Raw genomic sequence first — 21,298 nt, forward strand, 5'->3', positions numbered from 1 at the left:
AGAGTGCTAGCCTTGAGCTGAAGAGCTGAGGGACAGTGCCCAAGCCCAGAGTTCAGGCCCCATGACCGGACCCCCCCCCCAAAAAAAAGAAAACTCTGACTCAAAGCAAAATAAAAACTAAAATACCAAAAGTGTTACCATAAGCTGCCTTTCTTTTGGGGGTCAGGGAAAGCGTCTATGAGAACAAAGTGCTGTGAGGTGTACAGCAGTGGGAAGGGCAATCATTGGACCTTGTGAAGAAAGGGTGAAAAGGTCCTGGGGGGGGGGGGCGGGGCAGGGGGGAAGAGAGCACAGAAATGGAAAGGGCCTAAAATAGGCTTTACAAAAATTATGTTTTGAGCCAGGTACCAGTGGCTCATACTTGTAAGCTGAGCAACTCAGATGGTTGAGATCTGAGACTCACTGTTCAAAGCCAGCCCAGGTAGGAAAGTCAGTGAGACTCCTATAACTGATTAACCACCAAAAAAACTGAAAGGAGAGCTAGGGCTCAAGTGGTAGAGCTCTAGCCTTGAGCAAAAAAAGCTCAGGCACAGTTTGAAGGAGGATCAGGAAATCCAGTGCGACTCTTATCTCCAATTAGTCAGCAAAAACTTGGAAGGAAGTGGAGCTGTGCCTCAAGTGGTATAGTACTGCCTTGAATGAAAAAGCTAAGAGACAGTGCCCCTTGTTCAAGCCCCAGTACCAGCACAGATACACAATAAACTAACAAATAAATAATAAAAATAAAGGAAGTAAAAAATAAGGAAATACAAAGGAATTTACCTTTTTATTGTCTATCTATTGACTTGTCATATTTTTTTTTAATTTTTATTTTTTTGCCGGTCTGAACTCAGGGACTGGGCTTTACCCCTGAGCCTCTCTGTGCTCAAGGCTAGCACTCTACCACTTGAGCCATAGCTCCACTTCTAGCCTTTTCTGTTTATGTGGTACTGAGGAATCAAACCTAGGGCTTCATACATGCTAGGCAAGTACTAAGCCACATTCCCAGCCCCAGAATGATGTTTATACACATATGAAAGCATAAATATTTGTTTACAAATAATGTAAGATAACATATAGTCTTTGAAGAACTAAAAGTATGATTAAGTGTTGTTTTGTGACTTGCTTTACTGTCTTAGAAACAAGAAACCAGGATATACTAGTGCCTGTTCTTTCTGCTTCTTCATATAAAGTAATCTTCACAGAGCTATACCATATTGCCTGAACAGTCATGGGTAGTGATTAGGTTGCTTCCCATTCTTTTGCTGTTAAACATAGCTAATAACATAGAAAACATTCCTAATCATCTCTTCATGTGTGTAGGGATTGAAGTTGAAGGGTCAGTTCCTGAGTTAATCCCTCAAGAAAAATTCTGGGCCACTCATGTGAATATTTTAAATTTACAATAGAAAATATTAACCCCTACTTATTAAAGTCTTTACTTTTTTGACTCCCAAGTACTATATTATGTCACACAAATATGTATTTATGTATTGTTGTAAGAGGCAATTTAACAGCTGCTTTTGCTGATTTATGCAAATTAACTGAAAGTCCCACAACTTTGTACCTGTGTCCTTTGATCTCTGCTACAATCAGTCCCCATGCAGTCAGTCACTTTGGGTTCCAGCAAACAGAAAAATCACTGATAAGTATTGACACCAGATGCAGGTGAAATCTTAGCTCTAATCACTTGTGGTTTTACACTTTCTGAGTTCCTAGATATTTTGGGCATCCCTGCCATAAAACACATGCTTACTTATCCTTGAGATAAAGAAGGCAATCTCTTTTAGGAGCAAAAATAGTGCTTCTGTGTTTCTATGTTCCTTGTTTCTGAGTTGCCTTCACCAGGCCTTATTTTCCCTAACTTATCCTGCCTCAGTATCTCATGTAGAAGGAAAACCCCCCTCAAATAGGCAGAGCTCCTTCTTAGCATCATCATATTAAAATGAATAGACAAAGACTCAGGAGACCACTTTGTTCCTATTCTAGTAATAAAGTCATAACTTCTCCAGAACTTCTCCAATCACCAAGACTGGGACAATGGTCACCAGGCCATGTTGGAGACATGGACTATTTTAACTATTCATACATTTCTCACACCCTACCCCAAATTCTCCCTGTTTTAACCTGAAGCCAATGTCTACATCCAGGAAAATGGCTGAAGATGTACTTAAGTGCTATCTTCCTATGGGTGCCTTGTAACAAATCTTTTTCTATCCTTCACCATGCCTCTTTTTTTTTTTTTTTTGCATAAGGGAGCAAGTAGTGGATCTAATTTGAGACTCCTGGCCTTTTGGCTTGGGGTCTAAAAATCCAATTTCACAGTTACACATACAAACTTGATAGTTTGGAATGCTTTGTAATTGACAACCGGCCATATTTTAAAAAGAAAAAAAATGTATGTATCAACATCTATTAGTGTTTATGGACAATTCATTCCACCCACATATAAAAATTGAGTGGGTTTCTGAAACCTCCTGTGCCCATAGGTATTGCTCTTCTAGTGCTCAGTGGGTAAGTGTCCTTGAAGCTAATCTGAAAAGCAAATTGACTCTTTCCCTGTCTTCACATTTGTCTCTCAAACTGCACATTTTGAAGAGTTAGAATTTTCCTTCTTTCTACATTCACTTAATAACATTCAGATTTTCAGGTAATAATTCTAGGAACAGAAATACTCTTAAATTTTCTAGTGTCAGTCCCTGAAAATAGTCGCAATAGTAATTAGGTCAATTGTTTGGGGAGCAAGATTTCTGTTTGTTTTAAACACCTATTATCACAAGAGGACTCCGGGGCTCAGGTGAGTGGGAAATGTAATGATAGGAAGCTTCATCTTTCCTACAAGGATGTTGCTGTTAATTGTGTAACAATAAAAGCATTTTGTGTAAGGATCTGAGGTTTCAAGAGGTTTCTCAAAGCCACAATATCTGTCTCATCTGGGATTTCCTCAAAGTACTTCAAAGAAAAATAATGATGCTTAGAAAAGCTCGTTTGGGTAGCTTTTAGTAAGCTACTGAAGTTCTACTTAGGCATCCTTGTGAGAGGTACTTAAAAACTGCTTTTTTTTTCTTTTGGTGCAAAGCATTGACTCTTTACTTGGGCCTATGAATTAACTGAAAGCAGATTAAACACTAGGTAGCTAGGTATCAGACTCCATTTAGCAAGTAGGTCCTTTGTCCTTAGTCTTTCTCCCTTGTAATCACTTTGCAGTATCCAAGAAAGGCTGGACCACTTGCCAGGCTTCAGTGACTCTTTGGAACAGGGCCTCAGCTGAGCAATCCTGATACTGTGGATTACCAGATTGCCTGAAGCCACTTCTGCTCACCTCTGAACACAGCAGTTGAAATGGGATTAAAAAAAACAAAAACAAAACAAAACCTTTTGTTTCTTTTTTTTTTTGGAGTTCATTTCGATAAAGAAATGGGACTCTTCTACTCACACCGTTAACTATTCACTCCCTGCTCTCAATTCCCCCATTTAACTTTAAACCCATTAAACCAATGTGTGTACCTCTGAAGAGTGCTGAAGATGTCCCAAAGTCCTCTCCTCCCATGCCTGCCACGTAATAAATCTCCTTTCTCTGCCCTGAACCCTCGTCTTTATAATGGAGGAGAATAACCAGGCCTGGGATCTAAAGCTCTGGTTTCAACTTCATTGCAGTAGCTTCTCTATTATTTAAAAATGTGCCCCTCACTCCAGTCGGAACCACTGTAAACACTGGGAACTTATAGAGTTCAGTGTACCTTAAAAGACTTGCACTGTGCGTAAAGGTTCAATTTGCCACTTCTGCTAAGGCCACGGTTTTTCTAATGAATCTTCACGCAATCCTTTACGTCTTTCAACGTTACCATCAGGACAAAGGGTGAGGTCAAGGGCACAGGCTGGCTGAAAGAGGAGGTTATTGGTGCAATCTGTGTACAGGTTATTACTTTTCCACACTCAGCAAGCTTATCTCCACTCCGTGTGAACCTCTGTCCTGGGGTCACACAGACGCCTAGTTTACAGGAGCTGGCCTTGGCCAGCGGTCAGGATTAACGCCCGCAGAGACGCACCCCCAGGACGCAGGCACCCTGCAGCACCACATTTTCTGCATGGGGAAGGGGTGGGTCCGCGACGCGCCAGGCAACGCCTCAACTTCTAGCCAATGAGGATCGAGGGATTCATCAGGGGCTTCGTTCATTGGGCGGAACTGCCCCCGCCCCGCGGAGATGGCAAACCCTTTTCGGTGACTGATAAATACCTTAGAACCCCGAGTTTGTCTGGGGTTTGTCTTTTGAGTTGGGTCAGCCACACTCCTTGAGCTCTGTTTCTCCGGATTTTTCTGTCTCTAGTCCTGATTTCCCAGTTACACCTTTTCTGCTTTTTTCACCTTTCTCCTTCCTTCGCTGCGCAGCATGCAGAAACAAGAGGAGTCCGCGCACGGGTTTCAGCCCCGCTTCCAACATTTCGCCACGCAGGCCATCCACGTGGGCCACGAACCCGAGCAATGGAACTCCTGCGCGGTGGTGCCCCTCATCTCAATGTCCACCACGTTCAAGCAGGGGTCACCCGGCCAGCAATCGGTGAGCTGGGGGTTGTGGTCTGCTGGTTGTCCTAGCAGGGCTGGGTGGGAAAAATACAATCAACACAGCATGTATTGATCGATAAGATTTACAAATGGGGAAAACACTTGAAAGCATGTTTCTAGACCACAAAGCAGTTCGTAGCTGTTAAGGTTTTTACAAAGAGATAAGTGAGTAAGAACAGCACCACGCACGTGCTATTCAGGTAAGGGGCAGGTTTACTCATCGTTTTGGCTGGCACCAGGCCATCTTGGTCCTCCACGCCTTAGGGAAAGGCCTGGGAAAGAGAGCTGGGAGAGCTGGGAAAGAGAGAGAGCTGGGAAAGAGAGAGAAAAGAGCTAGAAAAGAGAGCGTCTGGGAAAGGTGGGAAAGAGAGCTAGGAAAGAGAAGGGAGCTGGGAAAGAGAAGAGAAGAGCTGAGAAAGAGCTAGAAAAGAGCAGAGAGAGGAAAGCAGTCTCTGTGAATCAACCGACCTACTGCGGGTATTTCTTTGGATAAGCAGGACTAGAAGGAGCAGGTTATCCAACTTGCTGTTATAGATTTGGGTTGAAATTCTTGTGATTTTGGAAAAAAAATTATCTTGAAAAATGAGTCGTAACTTCTTTGATTACCTTTAGCAGAATGGTCAGATATCTAATAAAGAGTCAGCTTAAAAAGGTAATAACAAATATTAAGATGATTCCCAGTGTCTGCGTTATTAGTTATGGAGTATCTAAATGCGCCAAATATATACATACACATTATTACTAGTATTATATGCAGTTATTATTAGTTATATGCAGTTATTATTAGTACTATGTACAGTGACTATCCAATCCTAACAGCAGCCTAAAGCATATTACTGGTAGAGGTGAGTTGCAAAAATCTCTTGAACCTCACCAATATGGTACATTGTACTGTATTCTAACAATGCTAGTAACAATTTAATCCATTGCATCACTTACTTATGCACTGTGGCTTAGTGATTAAGAGCACAAGTCATATAGTTAAAGCACATAGGTTTAAACAATGTCATCACCCTTTCTGAGGTGGATAACTTAGAGGAAATTATTGAACCTATCCAAACCTCAAGTTGATTTTACATGCATAGGATAATAATAGTACCTACCACATAGATTGTTGATGTTTGTAAAGCTGTATGGTACACAATGATTACTTACTGAGTTTTCATCTACACTGTTTCATTTGGTCATCACAACACCTGGGTTAGAGGGTAGGACAGTTTACTTTTTATAGAAAAAGAACTGACCCAGACTCATACATAAATGGCTTTTATGTAGATGAGAAAGGCTTCTTTTATCTTCTTTGGTGGTACGCTGCATAGGTCTTGGAATATTTAAAAGTTGCTGAGTCTCAGAACAAATTCATTTAATAAACTTTTTATAGTTACCAAACATTGATTATGCTTTCAAAACCACTTCAGTGTGTTATGTAAATTAAGAAAATATTCTTAAAGAATTAGCCCTCTGTATTATGTGGTAAGGTTCTAAGGATGTTTCCACAATTGGTTGGGATATCCCCAGCTACTGCATTTTGGAGTACAGATCATTTTTCCAAGCTTGTAGCTTGTTCCCAATATAAATTTACTAGATGTATGGCTCCCTGAGCTTTGGAACCTAGTGCATATCACTCAGGTATGGTATGAATAATGAAAGGTTTTCAGAAAGCAAACAGGAATGTGTAACTTGATAATATTCTGCTTAGTACCTTTAAACAACATCAGGTAAAAGCATAAAGAGAATTTGAAAAGTTGAATGAGAAGTTTCTAATTCTTTTGTTCCATTTGAAAGGCCACTGAACATAAGAGGCAATTTGCCACCAAAATGTAGTGCTTTTCCTCTCACTAGTGAATGTTTATAGAAACATGGGGTTCTTTTTTGTGGCTACTGTCATAAAATTTCACACTTTAAAAAAAATTTGGCCTGGTGGGTACAGTTACAAGTGACACTAAGAAGGTTGGTGGAGTGTGGTGGGAATATTCTTAAGCCCTATAAACTCTGTCTGCTCAGTGTGTCCAAAATGGGGAAACAACACAACAAAACTTAGAAATTACTATTACTAATACTGGGCACTCCAGAATCAGAAACAAAGATGTCAATAATAGTTGTATTTTGGTATGTGCTGTATTAGTCAGGAGAAAATTATAAGACTTTTCTTTTTCTTTGACCCAGTCCTGAAGCTTGAACTCAGAACTCTGAACTGCTTTTTTGCTCAAGACTAGCACTCTACCACTTCAGCCACAGCTCCATTTTGGTTTTCTGGTGGTTAATTGGGAAGGAATAAGAGTCTCATAGACTTTCCTGATCCGGTTGGCTTCAAACAGCCATCTTCAGCCTTATGAGTAGCTAGGATTACAGGTGTGAGCTGCTGGTGCCTGGTTTAAGACTTTTAATTAATGTTTAGGTCCTACATTTGAACTTCTGGCTCTGACACCTCTCAGGCCTCATAATATTTGGCTTCATTTTCCTTGAAGCAGATCATGAGGTTCAATAAAATGACAAAATGAATGTAGATATTATAGTATCATAGCAGAAAAAGAAGCAACGTAAATATTTAGAAAGTATTGCATAGAGGGACTATGCCAAGAATTACTTTCCATTTTTGGAATCATTTTTTTTTCTTCCCTTTTGCTGATCCTAGGCTTGAACTCAGGAACTGAGTTTTGCCTCTGAGCTTTTTTTGGCTTGAAGCTGGTACTCTGCCATGTGAGTCACAGCTTCACTTCTGGATTTTTGTTTTTGTTTTTAGTAGTTTATTGGAGACAAGAATATCATGGACTTCTGCCATAGCTGGCTATTAACCATGACCCTCAGATCTCAGTCTCCTGAATAGGTAGGATTACAAGCATGAGCCACCAGGCCCAGCTTGGAATCACTTTTATAGGGCAAATATTTTTAAATTTTTTTATTTTATTGTAAAGATGCTGTACAATTACCTTACATGAGCAAGGTAATTGAGTACATATTTTGTAGAGCATTGATGTTGGGCAAATCTTTCCCTAACTTGCATTGCTATTTCTTAGGAAATGAAATGCGGGTTAGAGTGAAGTTGCTCTGTGGCTTCATGTAATTCCCTTTTCCTAATGGCTCCAGAATAATAGATAAAGTTGACTCTAACATAATAATAATACTATACTGGTATTAAGAATTGCCATTTGCCTACTGGTTAACAGGTACCAGGAAATGAGCAGCGATAGTCACCACAGTTTTATGAACTAGGTAGCTGTAATTTCCTCCCATAGTACAGATAATTAAGATTACTCTTGTGTTATTTACCTAGCGTTATTTACCTAGACACAATCTACTCATATGTGGCAGACACATAATTCTAGCTCAGTTTGGCTACCATAAGAGCCTCTCTATATCACCACAGCCATGACTCTGTCATATTTCTCTCTAACACTAAAACACATTAGACTTATTTTGGTTGACTTAGATTGAACACATAGTTATGGAGTTATCTTCATTAAAATGCTGATAATATACTTAATGTCCTTAGATGAACTCTTACTTCATTTTTTCAGGGATTTCAATACAGCCGTTCTGGAAATCCTACTAGAAATTGCTTGGAAAAAGCTGTGGCAGCACTGGATGGAGCTAAGTATAGTAAGTGACTAATACTTTACAGTAGAGATTTTTAAATGCATAGAGACCATCACAGAGACACAGAATGTAGAACTAGAAAGAAATAAGAGATTTGCTGGCTCAAAACTCCTATTTTACTAAGACTTGGACTCTGACAAGGATATTTCAATGGGTCTGATATACACATGTGGAGTCAGCTAGAAATAAATATGTATAGTGTCAAAATTCCAATGTTTATTATTTAGTATTCATGGGACTACATGTTTCATCGAAAGCTGTTGGTGTACTTTAAAAAATACAGTTTGTAACTCTAGTTACGAAGATATAAACTTTCTTATATTCTGTTTCATTCACTTAATAATTTGTGCTTGAGAATAGCACAAGAGTTCTTTGTAAAAATGAGTTAATCTTGATAATGTGCTCTCAGCGTCTAGGAATTAACTCCTTGGACATTTTTTTTTTTGGCCAGTCTTCAGGCTTAACTCAGGGCCTGGGCTCTGTCCCTGAGCTTCTCTGTGCTCAAGGCTGGTGGTCTACCACTTGAACCACAGTGCCACTTCTGGCTTTTTCTTTTTATGTGGTCCTTAGGAATCAAACCCAGGACTTCATACATGCTAGGCAAGCACTCTACCACTAAACCACATTCCCAGCCCCCTCCTTGAACTTTTTTATTGTCAATATTGTTTGTTCATGTTGTGAAGTCATCTTTGTAGTTTTCATATAGATGATACTGAATAAGGGCAGAATAATGAATAGAAAATAAAAGTCTATTTATCTGTCATATACATGCATACATGTACATATTATTTTAAAACTATCTTATTCTTGAATTATAAACAGAGGTTTTGTTATGACCTTAATTAGGACACCTCTGGCAACTCAACAATGATGGCTGACTCATCAGCTATCACTGGGCAGTGAGTGACATAAAGTAAACAAGTAAACACTGTGGGTGTTTATTTGTTTGGTTTTATTTGCTTCAAATCTGTCTTTTTGGCTTACTCTTGATTTTCATATTAGGTTTGGCCTTTGCTTCCGGGTTAGCAGCTGCTATGACGATTACCCAGCTTTTAAAAGCAGGAGATGAAATTATTTGCATGGACGATGTGTATGGTGGTAGGTAACCTCTCTCATTCATGCGTTGGTTGATATTCTAAATATAATAACATGAGCTTTGAATTACATTAATAATATTGCTCTATTTATGATCATTTATTTTCTTTGAAAGATATGAGAGGCCCAAGAGAAGTAAAGTCTAGGCTCTGAAACTGCTAATGAAGAGATTGTTTAGTATTAATTGTATTAATTTAAAGTGCTAGAATGAGAATGTAGGCCTTGATCAACTCTCAAACATATTCTGGTCTATAGAAGAAGATAGTGGGTAGAGAAAATATATTCTAGTACTCTTTTTTGTACTGGGCTTGGGCTTGAACTCTGGGCCTAGGCACTGTCTTTGAACTTTTGTGCTCAGGGCTAGTGTTCTACCACTTGAGCCACAGTTAGACTTTTGGCTGTTTGATGGTTAGTTAGAGATAAAAGTATCACAAGCTTTCCTGCCTGGGCTGGCTTTGAACTTCAATTCTCAGATCTCAGCTTCCTGAATAAGTAGGATTACGAGTGTGAGTCATCACCTCCTGACTACTTTAATCATTCAATACATATATATGTACTTATGTATTGTATTTTCCATATAATGTATATAATATATAAATAATATGTAGTACATATAACATATACTATATATTAAAGTATACATATATGACCTTGTTTGTGTTTATATATATATATGTTTTAGGTGCAATGTCTTCATATAAGAGTAAACATGTGCCCTTTCTCTTTCTAATCCTGGCTTATTTCACTGAATATGATAAGAACAAATTTTTCTTTTTTTTTTTTTTAAATGTTGGTTTCAGTTTGTCATGTAAACATTTACTATATTGAGGAATGTTGTATGTATTCCTAGCTTCTCCAGATATTTTTTTTTTCTTTTTTGCTTATGTGGTGCTGAGGAATCGAACCCAGGGCCTTATGCATGCAAGGCAAATGCTCAACCACTGAGCCACCTTCCCAGCCCGAACAAATTTTTCTTAATATGATGTTCTTTTCTTACTATTTTAAGTGTTGTAAAGAACATACATTTCTTAATACAATGTTCTTTTTATTTTATCTGATTATCTTAGGTATGAATAGATACCTCAGGAACGTGGCAGTTAAATTTGGATTAAAGGTTTCTTTTGTCGATTGTACAAAACCCAAATTGCTAGAGGCGGCAATTACACCAAAAACCAAGGTAATTTACTAGTTTTTAGTTTAGTCTTTTTGTTGTTGGTGGTGGTGGTCGTCGTGGGGCCTGAACTCTGGGCCTGGGCGATGTCTCTCAGCTCTTCAGCTCAAGGCTAATGCTCTACCACTTGAGCCACACTGCCACTTCTGGCCTTATGTGGTCCTGAGGAATCAAACTCAGGGCCTCAAGCATGCAAGACAAGCATTCTACTACTGAGCCACCTTCCCAGCCCCTTGTCTTTTCTTGTGATACCTGTTTTCGTAATTTCTGGGTAGCAGAGGATATAATTTTTTTTGGTTGTTGTTGGTGGTGGTCATGGGGCTTGAACTCTGGGCCTGGGCACTGTCCCTCAACTCTTCAGCTCAAGGCTAGTGCTCTACCATTTGAGCCACAGCTCCACTTCCAGTTTTCTGATGGTTTATTGGAGATAAGAGTCTCACAGACTTTCCTGTCTGGGCTGGCTTTGAAACTGGAGCCTCAGATCTCATCCTTCTGAGTAGCTAGGATTACAGGCGTGAGCCTGAATAAAAAATTTTTTAGAAGCCATTGGAAATACATATTATATATATATATATATATATATATATATATAGGCTGATATCTCACAGGATTATAACCTATTGATTATAAATTCATACAAGAATTTCTGAATGAATTCAATTTCTGGTTCTGTGTCATAGTTGATCTATTGTTTTGTTTTCTTTAAACAAACTCTGCAATGTGTGTGTGTGTGTGTGTGTGTGTGTGTGTGTGTGTGTGTGTGTGCGTGCCAGTACTGGAGTTTGAACTCAAGGCTTGGACACTGTCCTTTAGCTTTTTCACTTAAGACTAGCTCTCTATCTCTAACTCTTGGTGGTTAATTGGAAAAAAGAGACTCATAGACTTTTGTGCCTAGCCTGGCTTTGAACTACAACATTCAGATCCCAGTCTCCTGAATAGCTAGGATTACAGGTATGACCACTAGTGCCTGAGTTCAATTTCCTCATTTGTAAAAAGTAATTGTTCCTTCTTCATGGAAAAGTAGTTGTGATTAAGTGAGATAATGCATAAGAACTGCTTGTTAGCCGGGCGCTGGTGGCTCATGCCTGTAATCCTAGCTACTCAGGAGGCTGAGATCTGAGGATCGCGGTTCAAAGCCAGCCCGGGCAGGAGAGACCGTGAGACTCCTATCTCCAATAAACCACCAGAAAACCGGAAGTGGCGCTGTAGCTCAAGTGGTAGAGCTCTCACCTTGAGCTGAAGAGCTGAGGGACAGCGCCCAGGCCCAGAGTTCAAGCCCCATGACCGACAAAAAAAAAAAAAGATCTGCTTGTTATAAATGTCTGATATGGTAACTGTTAGAAATGTTCAGTTGAAATTGTTAAAAACAAAAATGGGATGGTGTAACATAATGGTAGAGCCTTTGGCCAGCATGTGAGAGGGACTGGGTTTGATTTTTCCTCACTACACAATTATTTATTTATTTAGTATTCAGTAGCACTCAATTCTTAACTGCCTCACCAAGCTAGTATTAGTAACAAGTCATCACAGAGACTAGAATGTACAGAAGTTTGCTAAACTGCAAAACCCTAAGCATGATGACTCAGGACTCTGAAGGATATTGCAGCAAATAATAGAAATAAAGAATGAACACCTCCTCCTAGCCCCTTCCCCCACTCCCACTCCTGGGAAGCTTGTATGCCACCAGAAGGTGTTTTGTGCCTGAGTGAATGGCAGGTATGCTATTCTTTCTTGGGATCACATTTAAATTCTGTGGTTGTCAAAGGAGCAGTATCTTTTGTAAAAAGTCAGCCTTTCTCAGCTTTTTGCTAAGATTGAAGATTATGTTCAAATGAATGTTATAAAATTAAAATCTTTTCTTATACAAACAACTTCTTTGTAAATTAACATAGTAGTGGGGCTGGGAAGGTGGCTCATTGGTAGAATGCTTGCCCTGGGTTTGATTCCTCAGCACCACATAAGCAGAAAAAGCTGGAAGTGGCACTGTGGCTCAAGTGGTAGAGCACTAGCCTTGAGCTGAAAAGCTGAAGGACATTGTCCAGGCCCAGAGTTCAGGCCCCAGGACCGACAAAAACAAAACAAAACAACAGCAACAAAAAATGGTAGTGGGTGAGCTTTCACTATTTATATTTTCAGAGGTTTTGTTATTTTATTTAATCTTTCTTGGGGGAAAGGATACTTAATAAAATAGCAGGTCTGAATCTTTCTATGGGGAGAAAATAAACTGTGAGTAAATTAAATTTTGTACAAAGAATTTTAGATAATTGCTCTTTGCTGACTTGATTTAATGGAATTTTTCTTCTGAAGTACCAGACTTGGCATTGTAAGGCAAATATTTTACCGTTATTTTTAAGGCGTTTACAAAGGAGTAACAATCTTATAAGTTACGTTATGAGTAGAATGTGGGAGACATTTTTATTTTTATTTTATTTTATTTTTACAGTCCTGGGGCTTGAACTCAGCGCCTGGGGACTGTTCCTGAGCTTCTTTTGCTCAGGGTTAGCACTTTATACCACTTCAACCATGGCACTACTTCCAGCTTTTTCTGTTTATGTGTTATTAAGGAATTGAACCCAGTTTCATGATGCTAGGCAAGCCACATTCTACTACTAAGCCACATTCCCAGCCCTTAATTTTTATTTTATTTTATTTTTTGTAAAGATTCTGTACAGAGGGGTTCAGTTATGTGAGTGAGGCAAGGAATACATTACTTATCCATCATTGTTACCCCTTCCCTTATTTGTTGTCGTCCCACCATCCCTTCCCTCCCCCACCTCCCACACTTCTCCTAACCCCCTCATCCCTCCCACCCGAAGTTGTAAAATTTATTTCCAATATACTGTCCTGTGGGTATCCTTGTTGCAATGCATCATCCTGTGTCCTTCAGTGTTTTGTTATTCCCCTTCCTCTCCCCAGATTAGACAAATGTATGTACAAGATGCAGGATACCAAAATCTAGTACAGTGACAACAGGCGATATGCCATAGGGGAAAGAACATACAAAGGAAACAACAGCAGCAACAAAAAATAAAATCACGAGGTACATTTAAAACAATAACAATAAAGACAGACCTCTTATGTCCATATCTTGGGGTTCATTTCACTTAGCATCATCTTATATGGTAATCTGTACATGGCTTTTGAACTTTTCAGCTCACCTGATAAGATTATCCTATATGCATACTAATTATTGCAAATAAGGGAAAGTTGGAGAGGAGTAGAGAATGGACATCCTTGTCTCATTCCTGAGTTTAGATGAAATGGCTTTAGCTATTCGCCATTAAGAATAATGCTGGACAATGAGATGTACAAGTTGTTATGTCGAAAAATGAACTTTACAACTTTGGTGGGGGGGATGGGGGTGGGTAGGATACAAAGGGATGGGAAGGGGAAACAAAGCAGGAGGCTACAATGCTTGATAAGAAATGTGCTCATTATCTTACCCATGTAATTGTAACCCCTCTGTACAGTATTTTCACAATAAAAATATATTTTAAAAAAAGAATAATGCTGGGTGTAGGTTTCTCCTTCATGGTATTTATTGTATTGAGAAATGTTCCCTGGATTCCTAGCTTTTCTAGAGCTTTCATCATAAAAGGAGTTGGATCTTGTCAAATGCTTTTTCTGCATCTATTGAGATAATCATGTGGTTCTTATCCTTGCTCTTGTTGATGTGATATATTACATTAATTGATGTGTGTATATTGAACCAGCTTTGCATTTCTGAAATGAATCCTATTTGACCATGCTGAATGATTATTTTGATGAGTTGTTGAAGTCAGTTGGCCAAAATTTTGTTGAGAAGTTTTGCATCGATGTTCATCAAAGAAATGGGTCTATAGTTCTCTTTCTTTGATGAGTCCTTGTCTGGTTTTGGGATGAGGGTTATGATGGCTTCATAGAAGGAGTTTGGTAGTGAACTTTCACTTTCAATTTCATTGAAGAGTTGGAGGAGTATTGGTGTGAATTCTGCTTTGAAGGCCTTGTGGAATTCAACAGTGAACCCATCTGGTCCTGGGCTTCTCTTGGTTGGAAGGTCTCTTATTGCTGTTTCTATTTTGATGCTTGATATGGGTCTGTTAAGTTGGTTTGACTCATCTTGGTTTACTTTGGGCATATCAAGATTTGCTAGAAATTCTTCCATTTCATCCAGGTTCTCAAACTTATTAGCATAAAGATTTGAGAAATATTCTCTTATAATGTTCAGAATCTTTGTTGTTTCTGTAGTGATGTTTCCATTCTCATCTCTGAGTTTGTTTATTTGGGTGTATTCTCTTCTTTTTCTGGTAAGATTTGGTAAGGGTCTGTCAAGTTCGTTAAATTTTATTTATTTATTTTTTATTGTGAAAATACTGTACAGAGGGGTTACAATTGCATGGGCAACGTTCGTTAATTTTTTTTAAGAACCAACTCTTTGTTTTGTTGATTCTAGGTTTTTTTGGATTCTAATTCATTTAATTCTGATGTAATTTTATTTATTTGTTTCTGTCTATTGGATTGGGATTTGGCTTGTTGCTCTTTTTCAAGGAACTTCAGGCACATCATTAAATTGTTAGTTTGAGATCTCCAATTTGTTGATGTAAGAACTCAAAGCTCTGAATTTTCCTCTGAGTACTGTCTTTGCCGTGTCCCAGAGGAGCTGGTAATTTGTATGTTCATTTTTGTTAAATATCATGAACATTTGAATTTCCTTTTTATCTTTTTGGTGGTTGTGGGGCTTGAACTCTAGGCTTGGGCACTATCCCTCAGCTCTTCAGCTCAAGGCCAGCACTCTACCGCTTAAACCACAGTGCCACTTCCGGTTTTCTAGTGGCTTATTGGAGATAAGAGTCTCACGGACTTTCTCGGGCTGGATTTGAACCGTGATCCTCAGATCTCAGCTTCCTTAGTAGCTAGGATTACAGGTGTGAGCCACCAGCGCCCAGCAGCCTCTATGTCTTTTAGGATTTTCTTTGGTGACATTTGATGTTGAGTTCTAATTTTATTACCTTGTAGTCTGAGAGCATTCAGGGCATAATTTCAATGTTTCTGAATTTGGACAGATTTTCTTTGTGACTTAAAATGCAGTCTATTTTGGAGAATGTTCCATGTGCTGCTGAGAAGAATGTATAATCTGTTGCTGATAGGTGAAATATTCTATAGAAGTCTGTTAAGTCTAGTTGGTCTATCCCATCCCTTAAATTTTGAAATTGTTATTTTAAAAGTGATATACAGAGAGGTTGCACTTTCATAAGTCAGATAATGATACATTTATTTTTTGACAATGTCATCCCTTCCTTTGTTCTCTCCCAATCGTACTTTCCTGTCCCCACCCATTCATTTCATTTCATGTTCATTTTTAACATAATGTCTACTGAGTACCACTGCTGTATTTGTTCACCCTTTGTGGAAGGCAAATTTTTAAGTTAATGTAAAACTTATTTTTAACTTATTTCTCATTTTTTTGAATTATCTGTAGGAGTAATTTCTTAGCCAGGAATAACTCTTTATAAAGACTCTTATAGAATAAGCACTATTTTAACCACCTCGCTTTTTAAAAATAGTGAATTAAGAAGTACGAAGTATATTTAACTATATTGCTTGTCCACTTTACTAAAAACGATAATCCTACTAAGGAAAAAGCTGTAAATGGTGTATTTCAGTACACTGGCACCTGTATTGAATTCTCTTCTGTTCTATGGTCTTTTCAGTAATTGTTACTTGAATTGTAGGTAGGGTTTGGATTATATGGGTAAACATTATATTTCTTTTTTTTTGCCAATAACTTAATAGTTTATTAGTCAGTCAACAATATTACAAATATTTAAAAATTATGTAATATAAATAGTTGGCAGCAAACGATTCCATTTCAGAGTTAAATTACCAGTACAACAGGCAGACTGGAGATTTAGACACCTGGAAGATAACAATAAAATAAACTAAAATATTTAAGCAAAAATTTTAAGCTGAAGGCGTTTACCTAGTGTCCATAAAACATTATATTTCTTAAGTGAATTATAATCAGGCTTTCTGCTGTTTGTCACTTCTTTCTTTAATTAAGTCTAAAGCCAGTGTTATAATTTAAGTCTTAAGTGTAAAATTTTAAACTTTTTAGTGCATCTGGTAAAAACTATTTTAGTATCATATGTATAATTATCTGAAAGGTCTAGGGTATGTTCTTTCTTTAACAAGATAATTGGTTATTTATTTATTTTTGTTGGTCTTGGGAGCTTGAATACAGGGTCTGGGCACTTACTGTCCCTAGGCTTTTTTGCTCAAAGCCAGCACTTTACCACTTTGAGACACAGGGCTACTTCTGGTTTTCGGTGGTTAATTGGAATAAAAGTCTCATGAACTTTCCTCCCAGGATGCCTTTGAAACACCATCCTCAAATCTCAGCCTCCTGAGTAGCTAGGATTACAGGCTGATACTTGATTTCTTTAATTTGAACTTTCTGTCTCCAATAAAGTGAATAGTGCTCCAGGCTTCTAGAAGTGTCTGGCATTCTTTTTTGTCAGTGTGAATTTTTTTTACAACTTTAAAAAAATTGTTATTTTAAAGGTGATGTAGAGACGCATACAGTTACTAAGTCAGGTAAAGAGTACATTTCTTTTTGGACAATGTCACCCCTTCCCTCCTTCTCTCCTAGTTTTTCCCTACTGTCCCCACTCACAAGTTGCATAGTTCATTTTCAACAAAATGGCTAGTGAGTACCACTACTGCATTTGTTTACCCTTTATCCCTCTGTTTCTACGCTCCTTCACGTCCTCCCTGCAAAGACAGATAATCAAGCAAACAAGGGGGAAAAAATCCCAAAAACCTCTTGCTTCTATTTCCTGGAATTCATTTTGAAAAAAGTTATTTTATATGATCCGATGCACAGAGGCATTGCACGTTTGTGTTCCTCCTCTAAGCACATCTTTCTTTGGTCTCACTGTGTGTAAATGTTTAGAATTCTGTATAATTTTTAATGTCTCAGTGTATTTTAGATCTAGCTTCCCCATATGAGAAAAAAATTCATGCCATTGTCTCTCTGAGCTTGACTTACTTCACTCAACATGATTTGTTCCAGGTCTATCTATTTCCCTGCAGATGACATAATATTATTCTTCCTAATAGCTGTGTAAAATTCCATTGTGTAGAAGTATAACATATTTTTGACCCACTCATTTATTGTAGGGCATCTAAGCTTTTTCCATAACTTGGGTATTGTGAATAGTGCTGCAATGAACATGGATGTGTAAGTGTCTTTACAATATCCTGCCTTGTGGTATTCTGGGTAGATGCCCAGGAATGATATGGCTAGGTTGTAGGAAAGATCTATGTTTCATTTGTTGAGGAACCTCTAGACTACTGTTGATAGTGGTTGTACTAGTTTATATTCTCACCAACATTGTAATCAAGTCCTTCTTCCACACAGCCCTGCCAACATTTGTTGTTGGCCAATCTAACTGGGGTGAGATGGAATCTTAAAGTTGTTTTGATTTGCATTTCTTTTATGACCAAGAATGTTGATCATTTTCTCATATGTTTCTTGCCATTCTTACCTCTTCCTCAAGGATATATTCTTACACAATCTGTATTATTTATTTTTGAGGAAAAAAAATCCTGACTGAACTATGACTCTGGAATATTTGTCTTTTTTATGGAAAATATTTATGCTAATTAACTTTGGTATTTTTCTGCTTAGATGTACATTATCTCATTGGTCATTACAAAAGCTCTACCATGTAAATGTTGTCTACTCTCATTATTCAAGTGAAGAAATGGAGGAAGGTAAAAGATAATTTATTTAGCTATGATGTCTCAGAAATATTTAGGAGTGGACAGGATTTTCATTTGAGCTTTCCAATTTCATTGTTCATACGTTTCAATAATATAATGTAAAAGCCTCCTAGGTTGTTACATATATGAGCTGTGCTGGCTGTTGGTGGCACACACTGATAATCCTAGCTACTCAAGCTGGAAATGAAGGTGTGTGTGCGGGTCAAATGATAGAGAACTAGCCCTAAGTGGAAAAACTAGCCCTAAGAGAAGAAGGTCCTGAGTTCAGCCCCATTACAGACAGACAGACCCCCTACACACACACACACACACACACACACACACACACACACACACACACACACACACACACACGAAAGAGAAAGAGAGAGATTTGTATGTTTTATTTCTTTGTGTAGTTTTTACAAACTGCTGTCATTTGTTGAATTATTATAGCTCGTTTGGATTGAAACTCCCACAAACCCTAATTTGAAGATAACTGACATTGAAGCTTGTGCACATATTGCCCACAAACACGGAGACATTATTTTGGTTGTGGATAACACTTTTATGTCTGCGTATTTCCAGGTAAATGACAGTAGTACTTTTGTTTGTTCTTTTAGTTATGATTAATAGACTACATGGGTTATATGTAATTAAGAAATGAATGACTGTTTGCATTAACATTATCAAACACCTGAAATCCGATCTCTGTTATAGATTAAATTTGGATATTTTGTTCCATTAGTTAATATCTTTTTAAACCTATGAAACGTGTAATACTTGTATTTTTATTTATTTATTTATTTATTTATTTTTAAAAGTTATTTTCTTTTGGTGCAGGTCCTGCCACTTGAACTAGGGTCTGAGTGCTGTCACTGAGCTCTTTTGCTCAAGGCTAGCACTTGAGCCACAACTCCACTCTCAGCTATTTGCTGGCTAATTGGAGATAAAAAGTCTCATAGACTTTTCTGTGTGGGTGGCTTCAAACTATGATCCTCAGGTCTCAGCTTCCTGAGTAGCTAGGATTACAGCTGTGAGCTCCTGGTGCTAACTGACTTAAATGACTAAAAATCTAAACAGATTAGTTTATATGTATTTGATGTAAAAATCACTGAATGCTTTTATAAATTACTGTATGTGTTTAATGAGTTGTAAAATGCCAGAATCCCTGATGTTTGTGACATGTTTAGATGCCATTCATCGAACTGCTATAAAGAAACAGGTTTCAGAGATGACTTGACCATGGAACTTGTAACTTTAAATTCCACATTAGAGTCTTAGATTTCTTTTTTTCCTTTCTTCTTTCCTTCCTTCTTTCCTTCCTTCCTTCCTTCCTTCCTTTCTTTCTTTCTTTCTTCCTTCCTTCCTTTCTTTCTTTCTTTCTTGCTTGCTTGCTTGCTTGCTTTTCCTCTCTTTTTCTTTCTCTCTCTCCTTTCTCTCTTTTGTTCTTTCTTTCTCTTTTTCTGTTTCTGTCTTTCTTTTTCTCTTTCTTTCTCTCTTTTTCTTTCCTCCTTTCTTTCCTTCTTTCTCTTTCTCTCTTTCCTTCTTTCTTTCTCTCTTTCTTTCTGTATTTGTTGTGAAGCTTGAATGTGGGGTCTGGACTTTGTTCCTGAGCTCTTTTGCTCAAGGCTAGTGTTGTACCACTATAAGCCACAGCATCATTTCCAGTTTTCTGGTGGTTCATTGGAGTTAAGAGTCTCATGGCCTTTCCTGCACAGGCCAGCTTCAAGGCATGATCCTCAGATCTCAGCCTCCTAAGTAGCTAGAATTACAGGTGTGAACCACTGGTAGCTGGCTTCTAGTTTTATTTTTCATGTGAATTTGTTGGGAGGGAGTCGAGGAGAAAATAATATCAAACATGGTAGAAAATTTAAGATGTATATGCTTTTGCAAAGTTAGTATTGATGAAAACAGGAATGGAATTGAAAAGCAAAACTTTAATAAATATGAATTTAAATAAATGATGAAACATTTGTGTCTTTCAGCGACCTTTGGCTCTGGGAGCTGATATTTGTATGTGTTCTGCAACAAAATACATGAATGGTAAGATATACACAGTCTACACAGAATCTTCTTTTTCCATGATGAATGAAAAATTATGTAGAGCTTGATATTTTGTGCCATTTTCTACTACTACAGGATTTTTCCCTATGACTCCTGTAGAAATTTTTTTTCAAAAAATTCACACTTTGATTAAATGTTTGACTTCATTTATAGTAGACAGAATGATGTTCATTCATGATTCATAAAAAAGGACTCAAGTTTATTATAAAGATTTTTTTTATTCAGTGATTTTTATTTTACTGCTTTATGAATAGTATTATTTCTGTTAAGCTAAATCATTTAAATATATTTTCTAGGATTTTCTTAAGTAGTTCCATCCACCCCAAGTTATGAAATGAAGAACAAACATAAATTGTTTTAAATATATTTTTACCTTCCATGTTGGGGATGGAACCCAGGGCTTTGTGCATGCTAGGCAAGTACTCTACCTTGGAATGATACCTCAATCCCTGTCAATGTTTTGCTTTGTTTTAGGTCACAGTGATGTTGTCATGGGCTTAGTTTCTGTTAATTCTGAAGACCTCCATGACAGGCTTCGCTTCTTGCAGAACAGTAAGTAAATAGCCTGGATTTCCTTTTAGGCCACTAGTGACTCCATTTGAAATTTGTATTTACATGAATGTTACAAAACATTTAGAGAAAAGAAAACTCTGGCTTTTGGAGGAACTGAAAAAATAGTTATAAAATATTACAGTTTATATATATCATCTGAGGCTTTATGACATGATACAAGAAGTGAATTTTGTATCCTTTTTAATTTAATTTGGTGGTACTGGGGTTTGAACTCAGAGCCTCAGGCTTGCTAAGCTGGTGCTCTGCCACATGAGCCACATCTCAAGCTCTGCTTCTTGATGGTTATTTTGGAGATGAGTTTGGTCAACTTTTCTGCTGAGGCCGATTTTAAACTTTTATTGTCTAAACCTCAACTTCCTGAGCTAAGATTACAAGTGTCTAGTTTTCTGTATTAATTCTTTTTTTGTGTGTGTGTGCCAGTACGGAGACTTGAATTTGGGTCCTGGGTGCTGTCCTTAAGCATTTTTAATCAAAGATAGAACAACTACCACTTGAGCCACAACTCCACT

At 37.8% G+C, this 21,298-nt stretch overlaps 1 protein-coding gene across 1 annotated transcript in view; it reads left to right on the forward strand.

Annotated features, from left to right (window-relative positions):
- Positions 1 to 4,235: 4,235 nt before the first annotated feature.
- The window catches only part of Cth (cystathionine gamma-lyase), a 55,859-nt gene continuing 38,796 nt past the window's right edge, over positions 4,236 to 21,298 (forward strand). The window contains exons 1-7 of the mRNA XM_013020657.1: positions 4,236 to 4,538; positions 8,062 to 8,143; positions 9,143 to 9,238; positions 10,303 to 10,412; positions 18,606 to 18,737; positions 20,138 to 20,195; positions 20,691 to 20,768. Of these exons, the coding sequence (XP_012876111.1) occupies positions 4,371 to 4,538; positions 8,062 to 8,143; positions 9,143 to 9,238; positions 10,303 to 10,412; positions 18,606 to 18,737; positions 20,138 to 20,195; positions 20,691 to 20,768 (724 nt within the window). The 5' untranslated portion in view covers positions 4,236 to 4,370. The remainder of the gene's footprint in view (positions 4,539 to 8,061; positions 8,144 to 9,142; positions 9,239 to 10,302; positions 10,413 to 18,605; positions 18,738 to 20,137; positions 20,196 to 20,690; positions 20,769 to 21,298) is intronic.

The sequence above is a fragment of the Dipodomys ordii genome, unplaced genomic scaffold (assembly GCF_000151885.1).
Source record: "Dipodomys ordii isolate 6190 unplaced genomic scaffold, Dord_2.0 Scaffold51, whole genome shotgun sequence".
Classification (NCBI taxonomy): domain Eukaryota; kingdom Metazoa; phylum Chordata; class Mammalia; order Rodentia; family Heteromyidae; genus Dipodomys; species Dipodomys ordii.